This window comes from Passer montanus, unplaced genomic scaffold (genome assembly GCF_014805655.1).
Source record: "Passer montanus isolate IOZ18808 unplaced genomic scaffold, ASM1480565v1 scaffold1, whole genome shotgun sequence".
NCBI lineage: Eukaryota > Metazoa > Chordata > Aves > Passeriformes > Passeridae > Passer > Passer montanus.
Genome location: NW_024356504.1, coordinates 10326941 through 10339875, shown reverse-complemented (window position 1 = coordinate 10339875; position 12935 = coordinate 10326941). Strand labels below are relative to the sequence as shown.

Here is a 12935-nt window from a genome sequence, read left to right as displayed (position 1 = left end):
TACATGTAGTGATTAGTCAGACTGTACTCATTAAGGGTAGAAAAGGGGGAAATACTATACCCACAATAGAGGTAAGGGGGGAACCACCCCATCCAAGCTGAAACGTATCCTATATGAAATAGAAATATATAGCCTGTTATTAGTTGTGAATCTGTAATGACAGACACTTGATGCTATGTTTTATAACTCAAATATGTGAAAAATCTTTCTTTCATACTAATGAAGTTTTGAGTACTCTTGGAAATGCCTCATTCCTGGTAAGGGAATCTAAGGAATAGCCATTGATTTTTAGAGGAGATTTAAGACATCAAATAGTCTAATTTAGATTTTAAAATTATGAAATTGGACTGGAAATTTGAAATACAGTAAATGTTTAAAGCCATCAGCCAGAAATATGCATAAGGCATGCAAAACTGAAAGTGCAAGTGGATTTCAGATTCTTTGCTGCCTTCTACTATTTCTCTAATAAATCAAGCACGGCATGACATGCTTTATTTTGTGAAGTTAGACACAAATGCATGCTCTATTGTCACTTAATTCTCTAACTCAGCAAAGCAAATGTACTCCATATTCTACATTTTCAAGTAGCATACCAATTCAGAACTAGCGCAAAAGCATTATACTGCAAGTACTAAAAAGCTAAACAAAAAGCAATGGGTATATTCAAATCTCAGTTTGCAGCTACTTCTGCTTAGTACATACACTCATTGAGATGAGAATATAAACCCTAAGACAGAAATTTAAAATAAATTAAAGCAATCCTTTACTTTGCCTTCCAGCATCTGGGTGGAGTTAGTTTTGAGATTCAATATAGAATGTATTAAAATTTCTCAAAATTCAGTATCCTAGCAGATATTCTAAATGCCTTTAATATGGCAGAATTCATTTCTGTGCTTAAGGCAAGTACAAGCTATGGATTGCCTGTACCCTATTTTGGTGAAAGTGATTCATATATCTTATACTCACTTTGGAAAGAGAATTATGAAACAGCATAATTATAAAGTTAATTGTAACTAAAGTGTATAGCTGAAGACTTCTAAGAATGTAACTTAAAATCTGAAGCGTGTTTCATATTTAGGCATAACAGAATAGTCATTAGTATGTACTGACTGTGTAAAATGCTGCACTCTTCCAATTCACCGGAATGAAAAACTTGTTTAAGAGAAACATTGATTGAATTGAAGTAGTTAACTACTTAGCAAATTGTTTTACAAAATGATGCAGAGCTTCTTATATCTACAGCCTCTTGTGGAATATTTCAGATATTTTACATTTTCAGTGCAAAATTCGCACAGTTTTGAGGATAAGTAAACATTAAAATTTAAATACATGCTGAATAAAAACTGTTTTATCACAGCTCAGTGTAGGTATGAGCAATATAAGAAAGCCAAGAGGGCTGCTTTATCTTTACTTTCTGCAGACAGAAAAAAGAGTCTCTTTTTATGAATTCTTATGACATGAACTCGGTTTCTGAGAAGACTTTAATTTGACTATAGTCTTATGAGCTGGTCAATTATTTATTATTTGAATCTTTTTACTGTTCGTGAGTCATTCACAAAGTAATGCCAACAATTGTCAGTGAGCTGTTTTGAATACTTGCCAAGTGCTTTGGAAAAAACCCACTATTTCAGAAGTGCAAGTAGCAACTATAAGGCCTCCATATATTTGGCCAGTCAAACCTGCTAAGTGACTGGAATCAGGTACTTCATTGACTGTCATTAATATTGGAGGATAGAGCTGAAGCCTATTTGCTTCTCCAAGCTTCTCTGTGATTCCTAACCAGTAAATTGCTCATGAATTATTCATGTTGTGTAGCTGAAATTCTATCATATGATTGGGTTCCTGGCAGAGTTTCATAGTTATTCAGCAAGCAGCAAGGGAAAGCAGTAAATAGATTTCAAGTAACAGGTACCTTAATAACAGCTTCTTTATGCATCAATATCCTAAATCTTGTAAGTGGAAAATTTACTAAGGTGATCATGTAAAGATACAGAAAAAATGAATAAAACATTTAGCAATCAATTTTAACATCTTTTTAGAAATTGTTTTTCCTTCCAATATAATTTTAATAGCTGCACTTTTTTTCCTCCCTGCATAATATCTGTACTGGTCTCCCAGTTCTCCTGCAGCTGACCAGAACATCATTAAAAACATAAAGCTGACAGCAGTTTCCCAACATTTCTCTGCACAAAACCACATACATTTATCTGAATGTTCATGAACAGTATGTACAAAGAAAGACAAAGAGAAAATGGCTAAATCAAATAGTTGCATGTTCTGTGGTACTTGACCAGCTCTTACCCTGCTGAATATCACTTCATGAGGAGAAAACTGTTAAAAGTCAATTTGCTGCATGAAGCTGAAATTTATTCATTCAGTAATCATTGGTTAGCAATGTATTTTCTGCTGCATTCTGAAGTGGAGATAGATAGTCTGCTGAATACAATTTCAGGAAAAGAATTTTGAAGCCTCAGTTTGACATCATTAATCTTAGATTTTTTCTAAAGATTTTGCATTGTTTCCTCTTATGTTTCCATGATGCAGGAAAAAGCATTCTCTTAAAGCATATTTCATTGACATGCATATAGAGTTAGTTTGTATTCAGTGGCTTTAAGGAACAGAAGATATAAACAAATGAAAAAATAAGTCAAAATGCCTTCTTGAGTGAGATGAATAGTAAGCAGGGCCTCTAAATTACTCAGAGTAGCAAGAAATAACTTCATATACATTGTATTGAATATTGAATAGAGATTAGTTGAAATAAAAGAAGCATTTACCTTACAAAAAGAATAACTTTATAGAGGAATCAAATAACTTGATTTGCTTTTTAAGTCAGCCAAACTCAGAAATAGATTTAAACCACTAGTGGATATGAATGTATCTGTAGTATCATTTAATGAAATTCAATGGGGTTAGATTAAAGGGAGTTTATAAAATGTAATGAAAAACAAAGAAGTTCAATTTCTAGGAGAAAATGTTTTTGTTAACTAATGCTAAATTAGATTCCTGTATAAATATTTTGATATATTTATCAGTAAAGAAATCAGTACAATTGTGTTACATTTTATTTATTATTAGGACTCTGTTAAGAGAGTTCATAGTTGGCAATTTCAAAGACTCACATGAAAAACTCCTGAGATTGGCTAGAAAGTAAAGTAACCTTAATGAATATAAGTTCTATGTGATAACTGCACATGGATTTAGGTGAATGGATGAAGCTTTTTGCTTATCTGTTAGTAAAAGATATGCGATAAAAAGATAGTGCAGCCTTTCTGCATGGACTTGTCATTCCTTGTTGTGCATGCATGTATTCCTTATATGCATGCATAGTTCCAGACACTTTCACGTTGTCTTACCCTCATGCCTTCAAATCGTGACAGAGCTCTTAGAGGTCTCAAAGCTCTTAGTGTCCTAAGGGACTTAATGGCACCAAGTTCAGAGTAACCCAATGCATTTGCTGTTAAGCTAACCAAAGAGACCTATATGAAAACAGGAAAGTAAAAATTATTATATGGTACATTCTACTTTACATACCATAGATGTGAGATATACACTTCGTTAGAAGAGTCTAATTTTGGACCACTTTCTTCAGGAATAGGGAGTCTTTCAAGTTAAAAAAAAAGAAGAAGAAGAAATAAGCAACATGAAAGGTGAATAGGTAAACAAACAAACAAAAATATAATAAGACAACTGATATCTGGAAACATTAGTACTTCTGAATTTCATCCTTTGCTACTGATCTGAGGACATTTAAAACCACAAAACCGGAATTATATTAATATCTCCTTTTTACCAATTTAGGTATTGTTCTTATTGTTTCTTTGTTTTACAACACTGTTGGGATCAGTAATTGTGGTTGATAATGTCATTTGATTGCTCACTGAAAGGGAAGAGATTGAAGTTTGTATTGAGCTACACGTGGGTCACAGAACAACATTGCTCCTTTGAAAACTGGTAAAAAGGACTATTTTTGTTATAGGCAGTTATACTGACTACTCCTTTTGCCTGAATACTGAAATTATGAGTTTTACAAGCTGGAATTAACCTGGACTGTGCTGTTTCTAAGACCTCAGAAGAACAGTTCCATGGGTGGAAGAATTTGACAGACCTTTAAATATTCCATGTCCCTACATTACCTTAGTGCAAAATACCACATTTGCTATGGCTCCTGTCCAAAATATTACTTTCTGTTTGTTTCCCATTTCCCCTAAATGTTCCCTCATTATGCTGTTCTACTTCCTTAACTATTTATTGGGCCAAAAATAGCATAATGTTCTCATATACTCTTTCATCATAAAGAACAATGTATCAGGTAAAGAGAATTCTAGGACTGTGCTTATATTTAAAAACAGGCATTATATTTGCAATTCTTAGCTTCTAAAAGTTAATAGCTTTTCAGAACTTTTCAGCAGCTCTAGCAACCACAAAACTTGGTTCTTTTGAAATCTAAGTTTCTTTTCTCCAGCACATTCATCATATTACTGAAAACTTTCAAGTTGCCATAATCTAAAGGAAAATTAAAGAAAATATCCACGTGTGTAAATCCAGCATATATCATGAACTAATTCAGACACTTGAATATGTACTATACCTTCACATAATGATGTATTCACATTTTCACATTCACAAGATGGCTGCTTGGGATGGTACAATTTAAATAAGATCAAATATTAGAGAAAATGAGTTTAAAAAATGAACAGCTGCTTCTTGCATGCTTGTTCAAGATTTTTTGTTGTAGGTATCACTTATATACCCATTTTGAGAATTTCAATACTAAAGAGCAAAGTGTTTTCCAAGAGAGGGTACTTTCTTTTTATGAAACATGTCTATCTGTAGCTGTATATGTGGAGTTGAATCCTCAATATATTTAAACCACAATGTACACAAATCAAAAATGTTGTAAACACCTATTAAAAAAAACAAGAAAAAAAACCCAAACTGAAGAAAATTAATTGTTCTGATGCTCTGATTAGCCATTGTGTGATGGGAACACATTGAGAAAGTGTTGGATTTTTGACAATACTTTGGGACAAGAAATTCTTGTAAAGGTCTCTTTTTGTCTGTTCAGTGTACATTTCTAAGTCATTGAAATCAGGACAAAAAGAATCTTAACTTTAAAACTGAGCTTGGTTTTTGTATATGTTCTACCAGAAATTACTGTCTTGAAAATATAGTGACTGGTTCTGGTTTTGCAGCTCTGTAGAACATAGTATTTGATGTTCACCCAGAGAAATTAATGAGCTGAAGAAACAGTATACATTCCTGCTCACTGGGTAGTACACTACTGCACCAGGAGGTATACTTAGGATATTCTTAAATGCTCCATAATTGTATCAATGCACCAAGAAATGTTCTCTCCCATTTCATAGCACAGTACTGTAGAGCTAGAACTATGAGATAGCAGCAAAGATTTCAAACATGCCCGTGAAGACTGCAAGCTCAGTAGTACTTACTGGGCTTCAATAGTAATTAATCCACACTACCAGTGCTAGAGATATATCTTGCTTTCCTTGTGGAGCCCTAATTTTCCATATGCTGAAGTCTGTGGGCATGATGTTCATTTTCTTGCCAGAGGAGTTTTGATTCAGATGGTTGTCTGGTGGATCAGACACACATCTAAATTCTGGGTTCAACCTAGACCACAGCAGGAGGAATGATGGGTCTGAAAGTGGGAGTGAGCATCCCAGGCCAGAATGCAAGGCAGGATGCCCTCTTTCAACAGCAGTGTTGGGATAAACCCCCCAGCTGCCTGGGTGCTCCATGCGAGGTCCTTCTGTCCAGCAGGAGAACTTCCAGTTAACACAGCAAGGCAGTGCCACAAGCATGAAGTGAAAGACAGAGAAACATGGAATTTTTCCAGCTACCTTACTTTTCAAAATGAAAAGCAAACTAGTTGGCATTAATTAATATATTATTGCTGCAGAGAAAGTAAGTTAAAAAATTATAAAAGTGTCCCCTAGGAAATGCACGACTTACATCGACAATGAGGAAGTCCAGCCAGCACCAGGCATTAGTAAAATATGTTTGGTAGCCATAGGCCACCCACTTCAGCAGCATTTCCAGAATGAAGATGTAAGTGAAGACCTTGTCAGCGTATTCCAGCATGGTCTTGATAGTTTTACGTTGTTCAATATATATGTCTTCAAAAGCCTGTGAGTATAAACATTCAAAGATAGGTTATTTTTTGTTACTGCACATGCTTCAGGTTTTAACACAACAAACCAAAAAAGGCAACAAAAAAGGCAATAATATTCAAGAAATGGCAAGGATATGTCATTTCCATCTAATGCTTCTGTTTCTGGTAAGTCAGAATATATCTGTTTTTTTCCCTATGGAAATACATTTTCCAGCTTACAGGAGGAAGAAGCAGATATTACACAGCAACCACTATACTGGTCGGAGATTTTAAAAAATATATTTATTTATTTATTGCTGATAGTGAATTATTCTTCTCAGATCATATTGCATATTGACAAATAGAATTGATTCTGCCAAGTGTTGTGCCTGAACTGAATTCTACTAAGATCATTTGGCTTGTATGTAGGTAGACCCAACTACAAAATCCAGGGCTATAGCTGTAAAATTTTGAGAACAATGACAATACAAGCTACCTTTTTTTTTTTTTTTAAGTCCTCTGGCTTCCTGAAAATTTAAAGTTCTAAGTCTTAAAATAAGTTCTTCCTTCCTTTCATTAAAAAAAGAAAAAACCAAAAAAAACTGTCTTAAATCAATTACCTGCTTTATTATTCACATTTTATGAAACACATAAAATTTCTGAGCTCCTTGCAATGTCATTTACACTTTTTGTGTTCTCATTTTTAGGCAATTGAAAAAACAAATAGCTCCTGCTTTTCATACATTCTTCTTTTTTTTTTTTTTTTTCCTTTAATTGCTTTCAATTTCTTGTGGAGATTGACTGATTTTATCAAGCTGGAAGAACTGGAATGATCTGCTAGCTTGCAAAGGTTTGGGTATTTTTTGATACTAACACTCATTTTTACTCAGCCTGCTTTTGAATTACTTGACATCTGTCAGTTCAAATGATTAGTGTTTGTATATCAGACATCAAGCTAAGATCTGTGTAATTCTGGTTGCTTGCATCAGGAACTGTGGAACCTGGCATTCCTTTGTTGACTAAAACTGGGAAGTCAGCACTTGCCATGTGCTTTGTACAGGTGGGGGATGCCAGAGGCTGAGTGAGGAGTGCTCCTGGAAGGAAAACGTGTCTGTTCCCCCCTGAGAGCCTGCGGAGGGCTGAGCAGGCACCTGCCCCTGCCTGCTGCATTTCCTGGCTGGGATGACAGTGAGATTTGTCGGGAGCATGGCCTTGGGGTGAATATGGGGTGCAGAGCTGGTAGGCACAAAGAGACCTTTTTCACTATCACAAAGGGCTTTAAAAGGAGAGCAGAATCTCACATCTCCAGAGGCTTGGGCTAATCCATGGTCTTTGAAATGTTTTCACAAAATAAAGGTTCTTTGCATGACACACAGGCTCACAAGCACAAGGTACTAACACTGTGGGATCTTGTCTCAAACTTCCTCTAACTATAGTTATAAAAATGCATCTTTTTCATATCTTCTTCCACTACTTTTGTCATTTAAATTTCTGTCACTGAAGGTTTTCTCCACTTAGTTGTATGAACCAAAATTCAGTGGTGTAAACTTGATTTTTTTGTTGTTATTGGAGGGTTTTAAATGACAGGGAAGGTGTCACATGGCATTGCATAAAAGTTGTTTTTCTAATGGTTGGGTCAATATTAGACCAAACAAAAGCAGAATAATTCTTGAAGATACAGCTGAAACTAGTGATAGGTATTATTATAAACTGCTAACAGTATTTTAAAGTGTTGGCAGTGGTCTAATGAGCTTATAATACATTTTTGAAACACAATTTTGTTTATTATGTAGGAAGTTAAGTAATTTGCCAAAGGGTAATTAAATCTGACAGGGTAGATGCTAGATATACTCTGCATTACCTTACAGCAAATAGTTTGCCTAAGAAACATCACCTCAGTGTATTTATACAGGCTCACTTTGATAAAAAAATTTATCTACAATTTCTTTATTCTTCATCATTATTTAAATTTGAAAACACATATTGTCACTAGGGTTTATTTAATTTATTGTTATATATTTTTATTATGGTTGGATTCCCTTTATTCTGCCCTTTCATGGTTAGAGCAAATTCATGTTTTTGCAGATGTCCCTTCAGTCTACATGAATATGAGTCAGTAGAAGCTGAATTGTAAGTCTAAATAATAAATTCTTATTCTCAAAAAGGAATTAAAAACCCCACGCAGTCTTAGCGTTTTTTTGCTGTCGTAGCACACAGCATTTCTAGGACTGCGTAAGCCAGCCCTGGCCCTTGCAAGGTGTTTTGAACTGTTTATGCCATTATAATTCCAAACTCTCAACAGTGACAGTCCTTTTCCCTGAGCTACATCAGTAAACAGCAGAGAAAGGAGGGAGCACACTTAAATAAGAAAGTTTAGCATGTTCTCTTCTTCACATGTGGTTTCTCTGTGCCTGAGGCATATTGCTGCCACTTCCAGCAATGGAGGTAGGCTCTCTCTAATCACTTATGTCTGCTCTTTTTTCCACATGTTGTTAAGAAGAGACTGGTTTTGCTGTTTTTCCCAAGGCCTGAGTAAAATTTAGTCCCACCATGTGAAGGCATGGAATTGTGTTAAGTTAAAGCAGTGTTAGAAGAGACGATTTTAAGGTTTTCTGAAAACATGGAAATATTCTGTTCATGTTTTACTTACCAGAGCTCCGCTACTGAGGAGAATCATAAAGACAATGAAAGTCTCAAACCAGTTGTGTTCAACAATCCTGAAGCAGGTTTTTCTAAGGTTCCACCACTGCTTTCCTCTCCCTTCTTCTATACTTACTTGACAGCACTTGAACCTTCTTACACAGCCTTTAGAACATTGTATGTAATGAGAGGAGGAAAAAAAGGAGAGGTTTTGTTAATTTTGGTTATGCATTCTGTTAATGATACAATGCTATCTTTATTATGCTATTTAGTAAAAAACCAATAGATTTTCACCTAGATAATCTTCTTTTTCTTCAAAGAAAACAATAACATTGAGACAATTGGAATTTTCAGTTAAATGAGCAAGGGAGAAGAATTAATTTCTCATTTATCAATGAGAACTCAATACAAGAATTCATTTCTCATTTATCAATGAGCACAAAAAGATAAAAGTCCATCAAACACAAAGCCAAATTACAGAATACAAAATAAGAGTTGAAATATACAAACTCATCCAAATGTCAGGTAGGTTGATGTAGTAAGATACGGGCAAATGATACTAAACTTACCTTCTTTTGTTCAGGATATTCAATTCAGGCAATGTTGCATTCATTGCATGAAAAAAATCTAAGGCTCTTGTCTGAGTTCTGAGCTTTTCAGTACTAGCTAATTTCTCTAACTTCTGTCCCTAATTTGTTTTACACTTTTATGATATAGCTGCTGATTTTTATGTAGAAAAATATTAGTAATAAATAATGGTATTTTCCATGACAAATCCTAGACTGTTACAGTACTATCTCTTAGAAGTTCAATGTAAATTTCTAAAGAATGATCTGTTATCATGTCCAGAAGTAATCAAACCTGACGATAGCATTTATTCTCCAATGCCTAAATCTAACTTTGGCATTTCTAGCCTTATATTACTGTTTTAAAAAGCTCTCCACCTCCTTTACTTGCACACATCCATAAGGTTTCTCCCAAGGAAATGCCATTGGAAAAACATTTATGACCAGATTGCAGTTTTATTGAATTGAGGGCCAATAGAAGGAAGAATGAAAGATGAAGGAGTCCACCGAGTTAGACTGTTCTTTCCCCAGGTGGCACACAGGGCTCTTCCTTCTCCTTTTGCCAATTTGTAGAAGATTCATTTAGCATTTTTCACAAGACCATCTAGGTGCAGTTTTTATTTATCACTAAACAGCAACTGTAGTAATGTATACTTTATAAAGCACTTAGATTTCTGTGAAGAATATTTTTTAAACAGTGTGTTTATTATCTGTAACTAAACTCTGAAAGTACAGTAACATACTAAAGCAAAACTTTCAATGCCATATTTTTCTTATTTTAAAAATTGAGATACATTTCCAATTAAATGTTTTCCTAACTGTTTATCCAATACATAGTATAGTTGTAGTATCAGTTTCCATGTAATATATTATGGACTAAAAGTTCTATTGCTAATAATCAGAGCTTAAACACTAAAAAAGGGCAATGTGATTCATAAATCTTAATGTTTAACTTTCATAGAAAATAGTTCTGTAATTCCATTAATAATTATAAATAGTGTTTTTCTTCCAAATACCTTCTGTGAAGCAGGCCTCTGGCTCCTGGGCTTCTTCAGGTTCAGCTTCTGGTTGTTCTTCTGCAGGAAGTCCAATATCAACTGTGCTGCCTTCAGATGAACTAGATGAATTTAACTTCTGTAAAGGAAAGAAGCATCACAAATGAACAGTAAATAATTTAAAGGCAAATATTATTTGGTTCTGGAATAAGTAAATTAGACAATGTTTTTGAATGTTCTAGAGTTCTACATAAGTAAATTGTTGATAAACATCTGAGAAATTTATACAGTCTGGTTTTCCTTCTGTAGTGTATGAATCTATTAAATAGAAGGTGTATCAGTAACAGATCAGACTTCAAATACAATTGTGCTTCAAACTGAAAAATGTGGATAATGCTAAATCTGAGAAGATTTATGACCACAACAAGCCATAAGTCATAATGATCTCTTGACCTACATAGAAATAATGAAGCTTAAAAAAATATACAGGAATTTGTAGTGTCTACTGAAAATCAGGTGAGAGGCTAAAATAACTACATAAATGAGGTGGGAGCTCAGAGGAATGAGGAAAAAAGCAGAGAAGGCCATACTTCCAGAGTTAGTAAATCCAAATGAAAATTGCTGAAAATCTAGCTCAAAGTGAGGCAGAATCTGCATACAACAAGGCTGAGGGAGTTTAAGCCCGTAAAAAAAACAGATTGTGTTTTATCAACAAATTTTCAACAACACGATGAGCATAAAGAGACTGAGGCATAGCTTGGAAACCAAATTAAAAAAAAAAAAAAGAAAAAAGAATGCAGTTAAGCTAATTCTCATCCTAAAAATCCAAAAACTGTTGTAACACATTACATGTCAGTGGAACCTGGTTGCAATCTATGTCTTTGGTATTGTGGCTAAAACTTGGGCAAAATTGTGAGGGAAATATATTTAAATTTGTATGGCTAAACAAAATAATGAAACAACAGCAATATAGATCACTGAGTCTAACTATAAACTCAGCACTGCCAAGACTACTACTAAACCATGTCCCCAGGTGCCACATCTTTTAAATACCTTCAGGTATGACAATTCAACCTCTTCCTTGGGCAGCCTATTCCAGTGCTTGACAATTCTGTCAGGGGAGACACTTTCCCCAATAGCCATTTCTTCATCCTGCCTCTTCTTGCTTGGGAAAGAGCCTGACCCCCACCTGGCTACAGCCTCCTCCTGGGTTCATCAGTGCCAGGTGGCAGCAGGCCTTTTGGTACTGAGGACAAAAATCCCCAAACACTAACAACAAAACTCTTATTCAAAACTCTTATTAGTGGAAGTAAAAAGTCAGAAGTGACACTTCAATGGGATAAAAGGTAACCCTCTTCCTACAGGTAGCAGCACATCAGCAGACAACTTTCCTAAGCTTTCCTAAACTGGATCTGTGTCTAAACAGGATTGATTCTCCCTTGGTCAGTCATGGACCAGCTGGTGTCTCTCTGTTTGACTGTCAGCTCTGTGATGGGTTGGAAGACTAGACTGGACAGCACAAAGGTAGTTGTGGACAGTAGATGATATGTCATTGTTTTCTTCTAAAAGATCTTTGTTTAAATGTTTTATTTTGAAATTCTTCATGCTGTGTGTGGTTCATAATGTGCTGAAAGAAATTTTAAGAATCTTTATTGCAGCACTGGTTCATAAGCATAAGTCAAATTATAGACATTTTAGCTAATATTTAACAGGAAAGTTATTATTAATGCTGCAGATATTAATTAGGAAGTGGGAACAAGACTGTCTCTTAAATAAGTTGCTATGGGGAGAGGCTGGTTTGTACAGGTCTTCTTTCTTGGAGGAGGATTGAAAAATTTCACTTAGCTAAACACTGAATTTTTGCTGAGAGCACTAGAGGGCTCTTACACTGAAAGGATAGTGATAGAGAGTTCAGCTACCCTAAAATTTGGTGTCTGAAGCACTGGTAGCAATATAACAGGTGGACAGAAGGGGGAAGATGAGCTATCCCATTAAAAAAATTGCATTGCAACCAAAATGGGAACTAGCTGGTTAAGGCTGAGGTTTCTCAAGTGAGAAAATTAATGTTGTTAAGTGTCTGGAAAGGCAATTTTCTAATTTGACTAAAATGGCAACAAAGTAAGTCATTGAGGGTGTAGTTGTTTTGCAAATTCTGTCATCAAATCAATATAAATTCTTTTGCTAAATAGCCACATACAAAAAGTTACGTAATAGAACAGTTATAGCTTTAATATGCTTTAAAAAATTGCAGTTCTCAAAAAGGCTTTGTATCAATAGTCTGCTTCAGCATTCCTTTAGCAACAGTTGATGTTTTCATCTGTTGGTACTTTTAAATTTTAACAACCATGTGAATTTGAAATGTATGGGAGAGTCTATGGTTAAGACCTTTCATGGGAATCTAGGTGTAGAAGAGCTGACAGTTTTAAAAGAATTCATATGTCTAAAGGAGTTACTACTTTTAAATTTTAACAACCATGTGAATTTGAAGTGTATGGGAGAGTCTATGGTTAAGACTTTTCATGGGAATCTAATAGATAATTAATAAACTATTAATATATTTTCTGGTTTATATATGCTTTTTCAAGGGGCAGAGAGAAGATGTATCACACTCCTCATGGG

At 34.8% G+C, this 12935-nt stretch overlaps 1 protein-coding gene across 4 annotated transcripts in view; it reads right to left on the bottom strand.

Moving 5' to 3' along the window:
* Positions 1-12935, bottom strand: part of SCN1A (sodium voltage-gated channel alpha subunit 1) — a 90264-nt gene that overhangs the window by 22233 nt on the left and 55096 nt on the right. For all 4 annotated transcript variants that reach the window (XM_039720174.1, XM_039720347.1, XM_039720086.1 and 1 more), the window contains exons 18-21: positions 10338-10455; positions 8766-8920; positions 5977-6150; positions 3357-3479 (exon numbers count right to left, since the gene is read on the bottom strand). In XM_039720174.1, coding sequence (XP_039576108.1) covers positions 3357-3479; positions 5977-6150; positions 8766-8920; positions 10338-10455 — 570 coding nt within the window. The remainder of the gene's footprint in view (positions 1-3356; positions 3480-5976; positions 6151-8765; positions 8921-10337; positions 10456-12935) is intronic.